General features: G+C 47.5%; 1 protein-coding gene across 1 annotated transcript; it reads left to right on the forward strand.

The window, feature by feature from the left end:
* The first annotated feature begins 498 nt into the window (after window positions 1-498).
* Window positions 499-2,842, forward strand: LOC130112956 (E3 SUMO-protein ligase ZBED1-like). Its single transcript, XM_056280477.1, has 2 exons — window positions 499-1,327; window positions 1,983-2,842. Exons 1-2 carry the CDS (start codon window positions 499-501, stop codon window positions 2,840-2,842), a joined length of 1,689 nt encoding a protein of 562 aa, XP_056136452.1.
* The last annotated feature ends 18,045 nt before the right edge of the window (window positions 2,843-20,887 follow it).

Genomic DNA, 20,887 nt, shown 5'->3' on the forward strand with positions numbered 1-20,887 from the left:
CGCTGCACCCAGGCCATTTTTTGACACGTCCACTTGAAGTGTCACTTCCTTTTCAGGATCGAATTAGGCTAGCACTGGCCCTGGTTCAGCTGTGAGTCTCTTTCACGTGCTGAAATGCCTTTTCATGTGTTGTGTCCCATTTGAACTCTGTGCTGGTGTCTAAGTGCCTTAGCAGGTGTCTAAGTGGTGCACTCACTTCGGCCAGGTTTGGAGCAAATCTAGCGAGGTAATTCAGCATGCCGAGTATTGTCTCCAGCTCTGCTTTGTTTTCTGGCGGTTACATGTCTCTAACTGCTTTCACCTTGAGGGTCTGGTTTGAGGCCATCAGTAGGGCTGGGCAATAAATCGATTTTATCGATTAATTCGAAATTGTAATTAAGGACGATTTAATTTTAATGACAATCGATTTTCTCATGAACTTCCACCACCGGCGCTCCTCTTGAGCTCCCGTAGGTCAGAGTGCGCTGCCCCCCTCCCCCCGCTTCTCCACAAATGCACATGGCAGCAAGCAAGGATGAGCTCGTCCCCAAAAAAGGCACAGTGTCCTCGGTGGTGTGGAACTGGTTTGGTTTTGTGGCGTGTCACAGCGAACAAACCACGACCTACTGCAAAGTTTGCTCTAAAGCTGTTGCAACTAAAGGTAGCAGTACAACGAATGTATTTCAGCACCTAAAGCAGAGGCATGCAGCGGAGTGGGAGAAATGTTACTCTCTGCGGGATTCACAAGACCGCAGCCCACAAACACCCACTAAAAAACAATCCACATTAGGCGATTCCTTTTCACATTGTGTCCCTTACGACAAGAAAGGGACGCGGTGGAAAACTCTTACTGATGCAGTCGCGCTACATATGGCTAAAGACATGGTCCCCATTTACACTGTGGAAAAGCCGGGGTTTATCCACATGTTAAAAACTTTCAACCCCAAGTATGTACTACCAAGCCGCAAGTATTTTGCCGGAGTTGCCTTGCCTCACCTGTACAACTGCACACAGGAAAAGATCGCTAGAGAGCTGCAGGAAGTGTCGTTTTACTCCACCACAACAGACTTATGGTCCAGCCAAACCATGCAGCCCTACATGAGTTTGACTGTACATTTTATCAACAACTGGACTCTGCGAAGCGTCTGTCTCCAAACAGCGTATTTCCCTGAGGATCACAAAAGTGAGATAATTGCCCAGGGGCTAAAAGATGCTCTGAACTCCTGGAACCTTGCTGAAGACCGACTCATCTGTATGACAACAGACAGTGGCACCAACATAATCAAAGCTCTCAAAGACGAGTGGCCCAACCTCCAGTGCTTTGGACATAGACTGCACAACACTATAGGTAAGAGTCTAATGATACATTCAAGTGATGTGGAAAAAATGGTCGACCTGAAAATGTATTTAATTCCCAGTGACGTAATAAGATATTACTTTATCAGTAAAATGTTATTACAATACAAGTCAGGACATGTTATTGCATTTACTATTTACCATTTATTACATTATTGAGTTTTATTACATTTTCAATCAGTTATTACATTATCAGGAAATTATTACATCATTGGGTGCTACAAGCCCCCTTAATGCATGATGTTCACATGCATAATTCATGATTAATGCATTTTAATCAATTTGATACATTTACTCTAAATGTACAGGCACGATTCATCATAATGGTACACATGCCCTGTGTTTGTGTGTGTCTTTCGTTTGCGTCAACAAAATGTTGAAATGCGTAAAAAGACTTGTGACACATTGAAGAATACGTGTGTGAATGTAGTTCATGCCACAGTAAAAATTGTTTTGTTCTTGTTTTCTTTAATTATTTATTATACAGAGAATGATGTGAAGGACCCACGGATTGAACATGCCATTGGGGTTTGTAAAAAGGCTGTTGCTGCCTTTTCCTATAGCTGGAAAAAAAGAAGAGAGATGGGTGAAATACAGACTGAGCTTGGTCTACCCCCTCATCAGCTAATAACTGAGTCCCCGACCAGATGGGGTTCACGACAAAAAAATGATACAGAGATTTCTGGAACAGGAGAAGGCCATAGCCCGTGTCCTGGGCTCAGACAAGAAAAGTTGGCATCTCGTGCCCACTTGGCAAGACATTGATGCTTTAGAGTCCATAAATAAAGCTGTCAAACCACTCCAAGACTTTACTGACGCCCTGTCTGGGGAGGCTTATGTTAGCGTTTCCTACATTAAACCGGTGCGCCATTTGTTCAAAACCAGTCTCCTACAGCCAGAGGAGGAAGACACCGAGCTCACTGAAACTATAAAAACAAACATTCTTCGGTACCTTGATGACAAATACAGCAACCCTGTGATGGATGAACTCTTAGAAATGTCTTCACTGGTGGACCCCAGGTTCCGAACAACCTACATTGACCCAGGCAAGGTGGAACAAGTCAAAAAAAGGGCCGTCACTGAGCTGATGTCTCTGCCTGTGCCTGCTGAAAAAAGTACACCACAGCAGCCTGGTCTCGCGGTGCAGGTGTGTCAAGAAGCACAGCCTCCACCGAATAAGAAAATGACTTTAGCTTCCTTCTTCAAGAAGAATGTGCCACTGCCATCTCCCCACCAGCCAGAAGCAGGGAAAATAGAGACTGAGCTGGCAACCTACCTGTTGACCCCTGAGGCAGATCCAGACACTTATCCACTTCAGTGGTGGAAGCGCCACGAACCAAACTTCCCAAGGCTCAGTAATCTGGCCAAGAAATACCTTTCTATCCCTGCTACAAGTGCCCTGACAGAGAGGGTTTTTAGTGTGGGGGGTGGCATTGTTACATGCAACAGGGCATGCCTCAAGCCAGAGGTAGTAGACAGGCTTGTATTCCTTGCCAAAAATTTGTAAAAAAAAAAAACTAAAGACAGCATTGCAAGCACCTTAGGTCCTGTACTAGGGATGTAACGGTTACCGGTTTAATGATTAACTGTAGTGGTTATGGGGCTACATAATTCCCCTTATTGAGCTAGTAGGAACGTTAGTTTACATCTGCTGTTTCCTCGGTTCGGGTTTACAGTGACACACTTCCGCTGAGCGGGTTTTTTGTTGTTGTTGTAATGGTGGAAGGAATAAATGGTGCACGTTGTGTAGCCGAAAGAGAAAGTTGTCACGACTCCTGCTTGAGCTCCTCTACACTGGTGACCCCGACGTTTGTCTCTTGGTAGTTATCAGAGACAATCTTTCGAACGAACATGGTTGACGAAATCAACGCGGTTTCTCTCAAATTGCCAGAGTTCTGGGAGTCATCGGCAACGACATGGTTCGCCCAGGCGGAAGCGCAGTTTGCTATCCGCAAAATAACGGATGATGCTACTAAATACTACTATGTGGTATCGGCGCTCGGATGTTCGACTGCAACTAGAGTGGTGAGTCTCCTTACAAATCCTCCGGCGGCAGACAAATACAAGGGGCTCAAAGACCACCTCTTGAAGATTTTTGAACTTTCTGACACCGAGAGGGCCCACCGTCTCTTTTCTCTGCAAGGCTTGGGTGACAGCAAGCCATCCGAGCTCATGGACAAAATGCTGAATCTGCTGGGACTGGCGCACACACCTGATTTCCTCTTTGTACAACTGTTTCTGCGACAACTGCCTGCTCAGGTGCGGACCGCTTTGGCTAACACCAGCATTACCGATTGCCGCAAGCTAGCTGAAGAAGCTGACAAGTTCTTCCTGGCCAGCCAACAGCAGCACTGCGCGTCCGCGCTCACCCCTGCCCACCCCCACACGCCACCACCTGTCGACTCCATGGTGGTCGCCGCAGCAATCCCCGGTCGGCGACAGGAGCCCGGCCTGTGCTTTTACCATGCAAAGTTCGGGGCCAAGGCGAAAAAGTGCACCTCCCCGTGCAATTTCAGCTCGTCGGGAAACGCCAAGGCCGGCGCTCACTAGTGGCCATGGGCGTCGGCGTGGAGGACAACAGGCTACTTTTCCTGCGAGACTCGATCTCGGGGCGGCATTTCCTATGCGACACTGGGGCGCAGAGGAATGTCGTACCTGCATCGAGGGTGGACGCCCTGTCGGGCGCTCACGGCCCTCCCATGGAAGCTGCTAGCGGCAGCTCTATCCGTACGTACGGCACGAGGCACACTGACATGTGTTTTAACGGACAGCGGTTCAGCTGGGATTTTGTCACCGCCGACGTGGCATTTCCCTTCCTCGGTGCAGATTTTCTTTGTGCTCATGGGCTGCTGGTGGACGTCAGGAATCGACGCCTGATTGACGCCGTCACCTTCGCTTCACACGCGTGTGCACTCAGCGATACAGGCGCCGTCAGGCTGTCCAGCATGCTCTCCAACGAGGACGTGTTTCTCCATCTTCTCTCCGAGTTCCCTGACCTCACTCAGCCCACATTCTCGTCATCTACGACCAAACATGGGGTTGAGCACCACATCGTCACCACCGGCCCGCCGGTGCATGCCCGAGCTCGGCGCCTCGACCCGACCAAGCTCTCTGTCGCCAAGGCGGAGTTTGAGAACATGGAGCGCCTCGGCATCATCCGTCGCTCCAGCAGCCCGTGGGCTTCACCCCTCCACATAGTGCCTAAGCCTGGCGGTGGGTGGCGTCCATGTGGTGACTACCGTCGGCTCAATGACGCAACAACACCGGACCGCTACCCGGTCCCTCACATCCAAGATTTCTCCGCCCACCTGGCTGGGAAAGTGATCTTTTCCAAGGTGGACCTCGTCCGTGGATACCACCAGGTGCCCGTCCATCCCGCTGATGTCCCCAAAACGGCTGTGACAACTTCGTTCGGACTGTTCGAGTTCCTGCGTGTGCCGTTTGGGCTTAAGAACGCCGCGCAGTCCTTCCAACGCCTCATGGACTCAGTGTTGCGGGACCTGCCTTTCCTCTTTGTGTACCTGGATGACATTCTGGTCGATAGCGCCTCCGTGACCGAGCACTTGTCCCACCTCAGAGCCCTTTTCGAGAGACTCAGTCTGCACGGGTTGATAGTTAACCCGGCCAAATGCCAGTTTGGTCTGAGCACCATCGACTTCCTGGGCCACCGGGTCACCAAGGACGGGGCGGCCCCCCTTCCATCTAAGGTGGAGGCCGTCGCAGACTTTCCACGCCCACACACGGCCCAGTCCCTCCGGGAGTCATTGGCATGGTGTCCTTCTACCACCGGTTTATCCCCCGGGCTGCCGATCTCCTCCGCCCCCTATATGAGAATCTGAAGGGCACAGCCCCCAAACACGCTGTGGACTGGTCTTGCCCTGCCCCCACGGCGGGGGCGCCCCCCAACTCTGCCCCCCTCCCCCGGCGAGCCGCTCCCTGCTTCCCCATCCTCTCCCTTTCCCCGGTCCAGCTGTGAGGACTCTGCTGCTTTGCCTGCGGTTAACCAGCCCCCAGCTCCTGTTCAGCGGAGCCGTTGGGGCAGAGAGATCCGCCCCCCTCGCCACACTGACTTTTCGTATTGTAGCGAATTCGGGGGACAACGCAACCACAGGAACTGCCGCGGCCGGGACGCGAACCCGTATCGCCCGCACCGCAGGAGGCATCGCTAACCGCTCGACTAAAGGGTCAGACCCGCCAGCCAGCGGCCAGCGTGTCTACTTATCCATGTATGCACATTACAGTATTAAGGCGAATTCTGAGGGGACGTGTGTAGTGGTTATGGGGCTACATGATTCCCCTTATTGAGCTCGTAGGAACGTTAGTTTACAGCTGCTGTTTCCTCGGTTCGGGTTTACAGTGACACACTTCCGCTGCGCGGGTTTTTTGTTGTTGTTGTAATGGTGGAAGGAATAAATGGTGCACGTTGTGTAGCCGAAAGAGAAAGTTGTCACGACTCCTGCTTGAGCTCCTCTACATAACCACGCTAAAATTCCGACGGTTAGTGTTGTGTATTGGATCGAGCACTCGGTGCTCGATTGTGTTGGACTGTCACCACTACTGAGTTCTGTAATACACTGGTCGAGCCTAGTAGTGTGTGATGTCTCCGTCAGTAAAGATCAGACTTGTGCCGCATCCTCGTCTCCGTGTACCTACATATAATAGTGATTAAGTTAGTAACCCACGAATAGTAACACTACAATAGTGTACATAAGAGAAGCCACAACAGTTAGTATTAGCGTTTCAAATTTTAATTATCTTTAAAACCGTGTTTGATTAGCGCGCTTTGAAAAACACGGTAAATACTGTCCAGCATAGTCTCTCAGACGCAGGCGCGCAAGCGCAGCATGCAACGTGGGTTTGTTTTGCCTCAATGAAACATGGAAGGCACAGGCAGTGACGGCGCTCGGGAGATTTTTTGCCTACTAAGAGGGCCAAGTCTGAAGTGTGGTGGTATTTTGGTTTTTATAAGAGTGCTGAGGGAAAACTGATCGAAGATGGTTACCCTGTCTGCAGAACATGCAGAAAGAAAATCGGCTGCGAAAGGGGGCAACACTTCTAATCTTATGAGTCATCTCCGTGACCAGCATCCACAACTTTACAGCGAATGCAAGATAAGTTAACTTTTAGCGGAATGCATGATGTGGGGACTTCGGAATGGGGGAAAATGTCATGGTTTGCAAATCTAACTTGCTAATAGCTTGTCAATAATGTAAACTTAAGCTTTCATATTACCAAACGTTACTCTTTGTGAGGGCCGACGGTCCGTGCCACTGGCTAAAGTTAGCTACTCGTGCGTAGTACGTTCTTAAGGAAAAGCAAGGAAAAAACCTCCACAGGTCTCCGGTGTAAAAAGATATCAAAACGAGAATGGATTCCGGTTCCACAGCGAAATCTTCGTACAGGAGTAATCAAATAATAATTTCCTAGACTATAACTAAGACTGGCTATTACTGCCACGTTATTACTATGGCTACGGTAAGAAAACTGTACAGCTTCAGTCTCACCGCCGACTCAACACTCACAAATCTAGACGCTTCCTGGTTCACGTACACAGAAATTTGCGATCTTCAGTAGCCCTAATGTTCAACATGAGCACTGAGCTAAATAAAACTGTTTCATATACCAAAACAGCATTCCTAATGCAGATTATATCCAAAGCTATCAATGTAAACATTATAAACATTAAAGTAACTAAGAAAGGCACGAACTGAGAAAGCCTCTTGGATGAGAGGCGAAACGTCTTCACGGATATATACCAAGTCCAGTTGCACTTGATTCAACTCCTTTGGATAACCATAACCTGGATGAATGAAAACATTCACAGACAATGTGTGTTTTTGGTTGCTGTTTTCTTATTTGCAATGTGCACAAAGTGCAGTTACCTCTCTTGGCCACATGGTGACATCTTTAATGCATATTTGTATGGTTTTTTTCATATTTTTACATAAGGAATGTTATTATTTTATTTATTTTTATTATTTTAATGTTTATGCAAACAAAAAGTACATAGTGCTGCTAATTTTATTTGTGGTTTTCAAAATAAAACTTGGTGAAATGATTTCCGTGTGTGTATCAGTACTTTTTGAACATTTTCAGCACATTTTAACAATACTGCTGTAGAGCCGAAGGAACGGAGAAGACCGTAGGTTCACACTTTAGCCGTGTAGGCAACTTTCTTTAATCCACGGTAAATCAGAGAGACAACCAAACCCACCTCGACTGAGCGGAGGTGGCAAGAATAACCAGAAAACTGGCTGGACAACCATAACTTAACCCTGCGTTAACCTGCCAGGGCAACCATGACTTAACCCTTAGTTCCTGGGTTGAATTCTGTCCCCAATACGTGTCCACCACATGAGCCCCCCCAGAATTCGCCCTAGTAATCGAAGTCAGGCAGCCGCGGACGGCCTGTCGTCCCCCCGCGGCGGCTCCGGATAACAGGGGCCGGAGTGTCTCTGGGAGGCATTGACGCGGGCCTGTGGAGGTCGACCTGAGGAGCAGAAGAGGCAGCTCGGGCCTCCACGGGGGGAGGAGGCGGAGCCGGCGGACGACCGCGACGAGGAGGTTGGGCTAACTCCAACGGCTGCGTCAAGTCCAGGTGTGCGGGTTTAACTCGGTCCACTGAAACATGCTCGGCCGTGCCCCCAAAATCCACCACCAGGTGCTTAGTTCCCCGTTCCAGGACGCGGAAGGGGCCGTCATAAGGGGGTTGCAGAGGGGGGCGGTGTGCGTCGTGACGGATGAACACGTAGTCCGCTGACTGCAGACCTGGGGGCACCTGGGACACCGGAGCGCCGTGTTGGGCGGTAGGGACGGGTGTGAAAGCTCTGACCCCGTCCAGCAAGGAGGCTCGTTGGTCCACAGCTGACCAGGGACGCGTTGCATTGGGCATGAAATCGCCTGGGACTCGCAGCGGCGTGCCGTACACCAGCTCCGCAGAGGAGGCTTGTAGGTCTTCCTTCGGGGCGGTCCGCAGGCCCAGCATGACCCATGGGAGCTTGTCGACCCAGTTGCAGTCCTTGAGAGTAGCCCGAAGCGCAGCCTTCATGGACCGGTGGAAGCGCTCACATAGGCCGTTTGCCTGAGGGTGGTAGGCGGTAGTGCGATGAAGCTTGACGCCCAGAGCCTCACCCACAGCATTCCATAGCTCTGAGGTAAACTGTGGCCCGCGGTCAGATGAAAGGTCGGAAGGCGTACCGAAACGTGAGACCCACGACCCAATAAAAGCCCGGGCCACATCAGCAGACGTCGTGGATGCCAGGGGAACAGCTTCAGGCCAGCGCGTAGTCCTGTCCACCACAGTGAAGAGGTAGGTGAACCCATGGGAGGGGGGTAGGGGACCAACCAGGTCGACGTGGACATGGTCAAATCGTCTCTCCGGCACTGCGAAGCGTTCCAGGGGCGCCTTAATGTGGCGGTGTATCTTAGCCCGCTGACAGGCAACACACGAGTCGGCCCACGCTTTCACGTCTCTCTTAAGTCCCTCCCACACAAACTTAGCAGAGGTCAGGCGCACGGATGGCTTACCGCCTGGATGAGAGAGGCCGTGCACAGCTTCAAATACGGGGCGTCTCCAGCTGTGCGGGACGATGGGCCTGGGCTGTCCTGTGGAGACGTCACACAGGAGGGTGACACCTGTGTCGCTGAAAGGAACGTCCTGCAGGCGGAGCCCCGTGTCGGAGGCCCGGAGACGGAGGATGCTCGGGTCCGTGGCCTGGTCAGCAGCCATCTGTGCATAGTCAAGGCCTAGGTGGACCGCTCCAATCACTGCCCTAGAGAGGCAGTCAGCTACCTGGTTAGACTTACCAGCGACGTGCTGGATGTCGGTAGTGAATTCCGAAATGTAGGAGAGTTGTCGCTGCTGGCGAGCGGACCATGGCTCGGCCGTCTTGGACATGGCAAACGTGAGGGGCTTGTGGTCCACGTACGCAGTAAACTCGCGGCCCTCTAGCAGGAAACGGAAATGCCGGACGGCGAGCCAGAGACCGAGGAGTTCCCTGTCAAAAGTACTATACTTGCGCTCTCGGGGTGTAAGCTGGCGACTGAAAAAGGCCAAAGGCTGCCAAGCCCCCCCCACCCACTGTTCGTGAACCGCACCAACAGCATAGTCCGATGCATCCGTGGTTATGGAAATAGGCGCTGTAGGTGAAGGATGCGCTAGCAGGGTAGCCTGGGAGAGCGCAGCTTTAGTCTCGGTGAACGCACGGTCCCGCTCTGCTGTCCAGTCGACCGCCTGGTTGGGGGACATGCCTTTCAGCGCCTCGTACAGTGGCCGGATGATAAAGGCGGCTCGGGGAATGAAGCGGTGGTAGAATGTCACCATCCCGATGAACTCCCTGAGCGCACGAGCTGTTTGGGGGCGCGGAAAGGCCGCCACCGCTTCCACCTTTGAGGGCAGGGGGACTGCCCCGTCCCCAGTGATGCGGTGCCCAAGGAAATCAATGGCTGTCAGCCCGAACCGGCACTTCGCCGGGTTGACGATCAGCCCATGCTGGCTGAGGCGTGTGAAGAGGGCATGAAGATGGGACAGGTGTTCTTCCTCGGAGGCGCTGGCGATGAGTATGTCGTCCAAATAGACGAAGATGAAAGGAAGGCCACGGAGCACTGAATCCATCAGCCGCTGAAAGGACTGGGCCGCGTTTTTGAGTCCAAATGGCATTCGTAGGAATTCAAATAGGCCGAATGGGGTAGTCACCGCTGTCTTGGGGATGTCTGAGGGGTGCACGGGAACTTGATGATAACCACGGACCAGGTCGACTTTTGAGAAGACGCATTTGCCAGACAGGTTTGCAGAAAAGTCCTGGATATGCGGGACAGGATAGCGGTCGGGCGTGGTGGCGTCATTTAGTCGGCGGTAGTGCCCGCATGGGCGCCAACCTCCATCAGGCTTAGCGACGATGTGGAGTGGGGACGCCCACGGGCTGTCAGAGCGGCGGATGATCCCCATGCGTTCCAGGTGCTCGAACTCAGACTTGGCAATGGCGAGTTTGGCGGGGTCGAGACGCCTGGCTCTGGCGTAGACCGGGGGCCCCTTCGTAGCAATGTGATGCTCCACCCCATGCTTAGCGGTGGGTGCAGAGAAGGTAGGCTGGGTGAGGTCAGGGAACTCAGCGAGGAGGCGGTTGAACTTGTCTGCCTCTGAGAGAGAGTTGGCTAGACCTGCATAGGCCGCTTCCCTCCGCGTACATGCGAAGGAGGAGAAGGTTAAGGCATCGACCAGACGGCTGTTCTGAATGTCCACTAGCAAACCGTAAGCGCACAAAAAATCAGCTCCGAGGAGGGGAAGCGTTACATTGGCCATGACGAACTCCCACGTGAAACGTTGTCCACCAAAACACAGTTCTACAGACCGCACGCCGTAGGTGTGGATAGGGCTGCCGTCAGCTGTCGCCAACTGGGGGCCCCGCTCCCCGCCCATGATGTCGACGTCAGTAGCAGGGAGCACGCTTCTCTGTGCGCCCGTGTCACAAAGAAATCGCCGACCGGAGATGGTGTCGAGGATGAAGAGTAGCCTGCTCGTATCGCCAACACTCATGGCCACTACTGAGTGTTGGCCCTCTCGTTTCCCGTCGGCCTGTAGTTGCAGGGGGAACGGCACCGTTTAACTTTCGCACCAAATCGAGCGTGGTACATACAGAGTCCAGAGGGCTTGTAGCGGTCTGATGCTGTGGCGCCACCGTCGGGCCACGCCCGCGATGTCGGCGGGAGGCCAGTGAAGGTAGGAGCCAGCACCCCGGCATGGGAGGAACGTTGTGTAGCGACGAAGAATCGGTCAGCCTCCTTTGCCAGCTCACGGGGATCAGTGATGGTGGAGTTAGCGAGCGCAGTCTGGACGTGGGGCGGCATGTTGCGCAGAAACAGCTCCATAAACAGGAAACATGGCTTTTCTTGACCCAGTAGGTTTAACATCCTGCTCATTAGCTCCGATGGTTTGCCATTTCCCAAGCCCTGAATTGCGAAGAGGCGACGTGCTCTCTCCGTTGTTGACAGTTCAAAAGTTTCAAGGAGGAGATGTTTAAGTGCGGCGTATTTACCATCGGCCGGTGGGTTGGTTATGAAACCGCTTATCCTGGAAGCCGTAGCGCCCCCCAGCGCTGCCACTACGTAGTAGTACCTGGTCTCGTCTGCTGTTATGTCTCTGAGCGCGAACTGTGCCTCAGCCTGCGCGAACCATGTAGCCGCGGAAGACTCCCAAAACTCCGGCAGTTTAATTGCAACGGCGTTCGTAGCCATAATGTGTGTGGTTTCAGAAAACTTATCCGAAAACCGACGTCGGGGTCACCAGTGTAGAGCCGAAGGAACGGAGAAGACCGTAGGTTCACACTTTAGCCGTGTAGGCAACTTTCTTTAATCCACGGTAAATCAGAGAGACAACCAAACCCACCTCGACTGAGCGGAGGTGGCAAGAATAACCAGAAAACTGGCTGGACAACCATAACTTAACCCTGCGTTAACCTGCCAGGGCAACCATGACTTAACCCTTAGTTCCTGGGTTGAATTCTGTCCCCAATACGTGTCCACCACACTGCGATAATACCGATAACCGTGATAATTTTGGTCACTATAATCGTGATATGAAATTTTCATACCGTTACATCTCTATCCTGTACATTTACTAAAATTTGATGTTGGCTATGCAATGCATGAAGATGTTGGATTTTGTATACATATTCAAGGATTCAAAATAGGGACAAAATAATTTTTGTATACAAGAGGCACCTTTGCTTAAATGCACAACATGTGAACTTAAATTGAAGTTTTGTTTGCACTGTATCAATCACAATGGGGAAAATTATCTATTTTTGTAATGGCATGTAATCTGACATGTTAAATTTATGTTTTCAAAAAGTGTTTTATCAGAAACTTTTTTTTTCAAGAGGAAGCACTTTTATGTTTTTTTTTTTACATTGGTTTGAAGGTGCACTGTATCACTGTCAGAGAAGTGAACATTTTCTTGGGTATGTTTTCAAAACTGAGAGATTAGGTCCCTGTAAGTTGGGACATTGATTGAAGCCAGTAGAAAGGTGCTGAAATGTTACATTTTTGCTGTTGTTTACAATGGCAGGGCCTGCCATCTTGTTTACACGCTTGTTTCAAGATTGTGTTTTGTTGCACTTTAACCCTAAGGGGAAATTTTGTTCAAATCCCAAAAGGGAAAATCAAAACAAAATAAAAGCAAAACTTGTTTTGAATCATTTCTTTGTTATTTGTTGTGTGTTTTTAAGAGGAAAAAAATCGATTAAAATAGTAAATCGAGTTTGGTGTAAAAAAATCTGAGATTTTATTTTTAGGCCATATCGCCCAGCCCTAGCCATCAGCTGTGAGCTTATGACCAAAGTAGCTCATTTCAGATACACCAATACGGCATTTGTACGGGTTCAGCCTTACACATCTCTCCCTGGTCCGGCTGAGCATGGCTCCGAGGTTGCGTTCATGCTCCTCTGTTTTCCCAAACATGACGATGTCGTCCACGATGCCAGCCACTCCCTTGAGGCCCTCCTATGTCTCGTCTACCCTCCTCTGGAATTCGTCCTGAGCAGACACTATACCGAAAGGGAGCCAGAGAAAGCGGTATCGCCCAAATATGGTGTTAAAGGTAGTGAGCAGTGACAACCCCTCACTGAGCTTAATGGCCCAGTAGCCCGATCTTGCATCTAAGATGCTGAAGTATTTTGCCCCAGCCAAATTGGAAGTCACATCCTCGAGTGTGGGTAGAGGGTAGTATGGCCTCAGTATTGCCTTGTTTAAGGGCCGTGGATCTAGGCACACTCTAAGCGTATGTGTTTTGGGCTTCTCGCACACTATCAGCACGTTAACCCACTGGGTAGGCTCAGTCACTTTGCGGATTATGCCATCCCTCTCCATGTTCTCTAACTCTTTCTTTAAGCGTTCTCTTAGGGCAAATGGCACTCTCCCTGGCGGGCAGACCACTGGTGCGACGCTAGGGTCTATCCTGAAACTGCATTCACCCTGGAATTCACCAACGCCTTTGAAAACATGAGCATACTCACTCAGTATGTTGGCTGACTGGGTGGCTCGCTCTTCCCCACTGGTGTCGGTAACAGCATATACCACCTTGATGAGCCCCAGGTCTCAGCATGCTCTGTAGCCTAGGATGGGTGGGCCATTGCATTCCACAATGTAGAACTTCTGGTTTACTGACTTTTCTTGTATTTGCCTACCAAATTGCAGTAACTTTTTACTTTCAGTGCATGCTCCCATAGCCAGTTAGCTTACGGTTGTCAATCATTACAGGTGTGCTGGGCATGATTTTGGCAGTCTTTGGCGGGTATCACGTTTGATGGTGCACCTGTATTCAACTTAAATGTCAGTTTTCGATTCTGTGGTCCCAGTCCTATTTCTGCAAATGCAAAGTTTCTCCTCTTTGTTCTCTGTTGTAACAATGTCTACAAACAGCTCTGAGTCAAAATACTCATCTTGTGTACATTTCGGTGCCCTGTTCTATTTGGAGTGCGAGTCTTGACTTTACATACTCTTGCAAAGCGGTTGAGTTTTCTGCATTTTAAGCACTGTGTTTCCTTTGCTGTGCATTCGGTTTGTTGTGGTGCCCTCCACACGCACCATAGGCTTTGTTATACATCTTCTGGCCTTCGCTTGGCCTGCTAACGTTAGCTTTACTATGTTTTTTCACTGTGCCTGACTTTCCAGCCTTACGGTGTACTGCGTGAACTTCATGGCTCTCGTTAGCCATAGCTTTTAGCTGCCTTATCCAGCGTTAGCTCTGGTCCCTGACCAAGCAATTTTTCGCGCACTCTATGTGAGTTGGTAGCGAATACTGTGCGGTCCCTGACCATCTCGTCACTATTTGCATAGTCAGTCCTTAAAGAGCGACTGACATGCCCTTTCTGAACACATTTTTAACATTGGGAGTTTGAATCATAACCGAAATAGGTGTGGTTTTATGAATTCAAAGCTACTGTCTTCCTGGGTGGGTGGGGCTCGGTACTGCTCGTCACTTGTTATTTACAAAAAATGTCGGATAGCGAGTGAGGGGGAGATCCTCAGCGAGGATTAGTTTCGAGGAAGAGGATTCGACGATACAAATAACTGTTAGATAAATAGATAGATAGATAGCAATACGTCTTAGCAAGATCGACAATAAAGTCCCAGCTAAATAGCACAAACTCGAACCAAGTAGCTACAGGCTTCTCCGTGGTTCTATAGCGTCTCGCTACGGACACACCCTATATGCAAATTGACTGGCGTCTACGTATCCACCGGCACAATTTGTCATTGGACACCATCTACAGTCAATCACAGATCTCTCTCGAGTGGACGCAGACGCGCTGTTTTGGCCACTGAATTTCTCCGTGGTCATATTCCAACTCGGAACATAGCCTATTAATAGGACTTTTCAGATTCTGATGTCAGTATCACTTTAACTAGCAGTTTGAGCTCTGTTACAAAGTGCTCAAATGACTCACCACTCCCCTGCGTCTTCTCGTGGAATTTGTACCTGGCGAGGATGGGGTTAGCTTTCGGCGTGAGGTATGCTGAAAAACCGTCATAGTACGTGTTTAACACTTTTGCATCGTCCTCCGTTAATTTCCAAGTATTACTTATGTCCCTTCTTTTGTCCCCGATCCACAGCAGGAGAAAACTGCCATTTTCCTCCTCCGTGTTTCTTTTGAGCGGGCCCGTAAACATGAGCTGGGCATGTTCTGTTGAGTCGCCGCCACGCATCAGGTAGGTTGGATGATTTCCAGTCCATCCGCGGGGTAGGGACACAGGCAGCTTAGATCATCTTCGTTTTTTGTTGTTGTTTTAAGTGGGTCCGTAGTTTAATTACTCTGACACCATGTTGTGACTGTCTGTCTAATAAAGAATAATGCCAGGTACACTCAGTTGTCTGGGAGTTTGATTCTTCTGCTCGTTTAATTTCGTCCTGCTACTTACACACTCTCGTGGTAGACCACGTGGGCCCATTGGATTAGCCACTTCCGCTACATCCGGTTAGTGCATTATGGGTAATGTAGGGGACTCTGAAACCAAGATGGCGGCACCGCCGTGTTGCTGGAGTGATGAAATTGAGAGAATTTATAGCATTTTACGCTGCTTAATTGATGTTTTTGAATTTTTGATAATTTACCTCAATAAATCATTAAAAAACAACAGGCATGTAGATTGATGGGTTAAGTTAAAAATTAAGAGATCGATTTTTTTAGCTTGGTGTAAGCTAACCACTTACCCATAGAGAATCAATGGGATTGCTAGCTAGTAGCATTGAGTTTTGAGTCCCCAATAACACTCAAGTCTAAATAGGTGCAGTACTTCTATAAGGCATAGTTGTATTTACGCTGGAATACACCACACAAAGTGTCTTTGCAACACAATATTTCTCACAATAACACCAAGTTCAAGGTTTTGATGATTCCAGTAGGAAACTTAAGATGCATCGAAATGTTAGTGTTTGTAGAAAACTAAAGAAAATTACAATAAAGTGAGTGGGAACACTACAGTTAAAATGCGTGCGAGTGCTCGCAAAACATCGACAGGTCAGCAGTGTGGTACAGGGTGATAATTTCTGACTGATAAACAAAAGCTTAAACTATTAGCCAAGAGTGGGAAAGATGCAGAGGCAGACGTGGGAAGCAATAAGACACACCAACACACAGTTGCATGTTACAAAATGGTTCAGAGTTTAATGGACAGTTTTCGTTTTTTGGAGTTTCAACTTGGACTTTCGAACTGGCAGTGCCCTAAGATCATCTTTTTTCAACATAACAATGTCATCCAGTTTATTTAGCATCAGTCCATTCTCTCTTTTGCACAGTTGTTCAAGTGTTTGTCTCATATTGCTCAGAGCTACAGTCATTTTTTGTAAAGTCTCAATCATCACACAAATACGAGTCATCCGTTAACTTTTTTAATTCTTCTCTCATTGCAACCTGTGCCGATTTGATCCTTAATCTGTCTACCATGTTTTCTCCTCTGCATTCACCTTGCACCATCCTCTCCACTTCTTCTTCTGTCTGGACAATTCCAGAAATGTAGCCATTACTTCTCTTCAGAACATGAAAGTAGGACGGTACCCAGGATGGAGCTATAAGATGTTGGAGAAAAAGAATAAAGATGAATGTAAATCTAATATTAATGGACAATTTCACCATTGACAGTGTTGCTGTGCCTGGGTCTTTATAATGAAGGTGGATATGCAATATTAACTGAACTGAACATCTTAAGTGAAAATTTGGCCAAAAAAAAAGTAGAGAAAATGTGAACACATTTTTGAAGTCACTTTCCCCTTCACCAAAAGTGTTTGCTTGGTTCGGCGTTTTAATTAGCTGGTATGGCTAGTCTAATGTTAGCTTAGTTCGTGTTGGTGTTGTGGCCATCTTAGAACGAGATTCAAACTTTTACCACCACCCGTTTTTCGTCATGTTAATCGCTAGGATTAACAAATTGAATTTGACAGCACTATTAATTCCACATTACCCTGGTCACACAACAACTTTGCATACGTTTGTTGACGAAATGTAATAGCTAGCGCCGCGGACATACTGTAAACTAAATTGTATTAACTGGTAAATTACCTCAGTTAACAATTAGCTCGTAATAGCTAGTGCTAACCTTAACCAATGCTAATTTTCATACAACATTTAACGTTCTATATATGATATCGAAAACGGCCATGACTGGATAATTCAAAACGTGGTAGTAGTTGAGATACCATCTTAAATGAAATGACTAGCAAAGGCAGTAATAGTATGTCATTTGTAGAAATAAAAATATACTATCATCACAGACTGTAGGAATGTCACTCACCCTCCATCGCGAACAACTCCTCGATATGGTGGTTGACGCTGACGTTCATATACTCCTGTAGGGGTTCGTGGAGGTCGGGCATAGCTCTCTGAATCATGCACAGCTCTCTGAGTCGTGCACGGCTACGTCCAATACAAACCACGCCCATCTGGGCGAAATATCGTGTTTTTAGAGAGTCCCGGTAATGTAGTAGTCACCCCTTCATCCGGCAGTACTAAACATTGAACCCAGAGCCATACCCAAGCACTTTGTTATATATACACTACCGTTCAAAAGTTTGGGATCACATTGAAATGTCCATATTTTTGAAGGAAAAGCACTGTACTTTTCAATGAAGATAACTTTAAACTAGTCTTAACTTTAAAGAAATACACTCTATACATTGCTAATGTGGTAAATGACTATTCTAGCTGCAAATGTCTGGTTTTTGGTGCAATATCTACATAGGTGTATAGAGGCCCATTTCAAGCAACTATCCCTCCAGTGTTCTAATGGTACAATGTGTTTGCTCATTGGCTCAGAAGGCTAATTGATGATTAGAAAACCCTTGTGCAATCATGTTCACACATCGGAAAACAGTTTAGCTCGATACAGAAGCTACAAAACTGACCTTCCTTTGAGCAGATTGAGTTTCTGGAGCATCACATTTGTGGGGTCAATTAAACGCTCAAAATGGCCAGAAAAAGAGAACTTTCATCTGAAACTCGACAGTCTATTCTTGTTCTTAGAAATGAAGGCTATTCCATGCGAGAAATTGCTAAGAAATTGAAGATTTCCTACACCGGTGTGTACTACTCCCTTCAGAGGACAGCACAAACAGGCTCTAACCAGAGTAGAAAAAGAAGTGGGAGGCCGCGTTGCACAACTGAGCAAGAAGATAAGTACATTAGAGTCTCTAGTTTGAGAAACAGACGCCTCACAGGTCCCCAACTGGCATCTTCATTAAATAGTACCCGCAAAACACCAGTGTCAACATCTACAGTGAAGAGGCGGCTGTGGGATTCTGGGCTTCAGGGCAGAGTGGCAAAGAAAAAGCCATATCTGAGACTGACCAATAAAAGAGAAAGATTAAGATGGGCAAAAGAACACAGACATTGGACAGAGGAAGACTGAAAATAAGTGTTGTGGACGGATGAATCCAAGTTTGAGGTGTTTGGATCACAAAGAAGAACGTTTGTGAGACGCAGAACAAATGAAAAGATGCTGGAAGAATGCCTGACGCCATCTGTTAAGCATGGTGGAGGTAATGTGATGGTCTGGGGTTGCTTTGGTGCTGGTAAGGTGGGAGATTTGTACAGGGTAAAAGGGATTCTGAATAAGGAAGGCTATCACTCCATTTTGCAACGCCATGCCATACCCAGTGGACAGCGCTTGATTGGAGCCAATTTCATCCTACAACAGGACAATGACCCTAAACACACCTCCAAATTGTGCAAGAACTATTTAGAGCAGAAGCAGGCAGCTGGTATTCTATCGGTAATGGAGTGGCCAGCGCAGTCACCAGATCTGAACCCCATTGAGCTGTTGTGGGAGCAGCTTGACCGTATGGTACGCAAGAAGTGCCCATCCAACCAATCCAACTTGTGGGAGCTGCTTCTGGAAGCGTGGGGTGCAATTTCTCCAGATTACCTCAACAAATTAACAGCTAGAATGCCAAAGGTCTGCAATGCTGTAATTGCTGCAAATGGAGGATTCTTTGACGAAAGCAAAGTTTGATGTAAAAAAAATCTTATTTCAAATACAAATCATTATTTCTAACCTTATCAATGTCTTGACTCTATTTTCTATTCATTTCACAACATATGGTGGTGAATAAGTGTGACTTTTCATGGAAAACACAAAATTGTTTGGGTGATCCCAAACTTTTGAACGGTAGTGTATATATATATATATATATATATATATATATATATATATAAACAGTAACCACCCTTCCACGACGAGGTCACCAATCATGAACAGTTTGGACATGAACCAATCAAGATTGTCAACCGATCCTGTGTTGAGATCACCACAATAACATAGGGAAAATGTGGCATGACATTTTTAGGAGCTATATGTCAATATTTTGTACATTTGTGTGAACCCTCAGCTGGAGACGTGGAACCCTGCAAACTTACTGTTGTATTATTGCATATGACAGGTTTGATCAACATATAAGATGTTAGCACTATTTTATATTACACGCGCAGCCTCAGGGCTTTTTTTTTTTCATTATCCAAGCCGCTTATCCTAATTAGGGTCGCGGGATGCTGGAGCTTATCCCAGCAGTCATTGGGCGGCAGGTGGGAAGACACCCTGGACAGGCCGCCAGTCCATTACAGGGCCCACACACACACACACACACACACACACACACACACACACACACATTCACACTTAGTGACAATTTAGTACGGGTTTGAACCCAGAACCTTCTTGCTGTGAGGCGACCGTGCTAACCACAGCGCCACCGTGCTGCAGCCTCAGGACTAATAAGCACATAAATCTGAGGATTGATGAAACTCAGTTTTGATCCCCAGCACTCTCTTCATACTTGGTTTGACCTAATTTTACCACTTTGCTAGTGCCAAGCCTATATTTGGTGCTATAGGAGTTTCCATTCCCTAGTAAGGCAATAACTTCAGTATGTTGACTTGGTGCCATGGTGATGGAGCGTCAACATCCTTGACAAGTGAGTGAACTCTTGATCTTAGGATTGACCCTGTGTGGACTATGTGCTTTGGGGATTCAGATATTTCCATCTAATTGCCCAATTAAAAAGTCTCAAGTCTTTTGTTAGTGTCAAGATGTAAGTGACAGGCACACTTTTTGGGAAATCTTCAAACATCTTTTTACACAACTCAAGTTCTAGTATACAAAGATCATTGTAGATAAACAAGCATCTGTTTGTGATTTTAATAATCTATAGTATATGACATCTACAATTAGGAAATATTAAAAACAGGACTGATAAAAGTCTACTTTCTAAAATCATAATTTCAACTTTTGGAAATTATAATTTCTACTGTTAAGCAGCACATTTTATGTTGGAGTAGCTGCAATTGGAGAGATGAAATCTACATTTTGATATTTTGCACTAAAAGGACAGACTATCAAAGTTAATTTATAGACCACACATGTTTGAATGGAGAGAACAACAAATTAATGCAATAACATATCACTGTATTTAGGCAAGCACTTTTCTCCATCATTTTTCTTTGATATTATGCCAAAGACCACAACATGTAGATCCATTGGTAAAATTAAACCTGATTGGTAGAATTTGCATTTCATTTGAATCCAAAATACATCACAGGAAAATAAATCCATGAAACATGGCTTACCTTCATTGACCTAATACTGTACAAGAGAGCCAGCCTTAAAATGTTGAAATCCCAGTTTACACTTTAACTTTTCTAGCTTAACATTCAGTGATACCGCATCCTCTGACATAACATTACACATTAGTTTGTCTAATATTTTCCTATTCTGTCTATGTCCAGCAATTTAATTAACCCTGACCGACAGACTTAGACCTTTCCTGGTTCAGTGCATGACCATCCTCGGCAAACTCTGCAAACACCTTTTAGTCGTTGTCAAAGATTCATCAAGGTTTTACCTACCCATCTCCTTGTAGAGAAGCCTTGCTCATTCATGTATGATGTTATATATAAAGGGGGGGGGGTTCCACTTCTTGTTAGAAAAATCTGCCCTTGCCTTTGTCCCGAGCCTTCCCCCATTCCAGCGTTTGCAGTATTAGGGGTAAAACAGCAGCAATGAGGTG

The sequence above is a fragment of the Lampris incognitus genome, chromosome 5, assembly GCF_029633865.1.
Source record: "Lampris incognitus isolate fLamInc1 chromosome 5, fLamInc1.hap2, whole genome shotgun sequence".
NCBI lineage: Eukaryota > Metazoa > Chordata > Actinopteri > Lampriformes > Lampridae > Lampris > Lampris incognitus.

Coding starts and splice junctions, on each gene's coding strand:
- LOC130112956 (XM_056280477.1), top strand. CDS start 499: ATGGCAGCAAGCAAGGATGAGCTCGTCCCCAAAAAAGGCACAGTGTCC. Junction 1,328..1,982: donor TAGACTGCACAACACTATAG/GTAAGAGTCTAA, acceptor GTCCCCGACCAG/ATGGGGTTCACGACAAAAAA.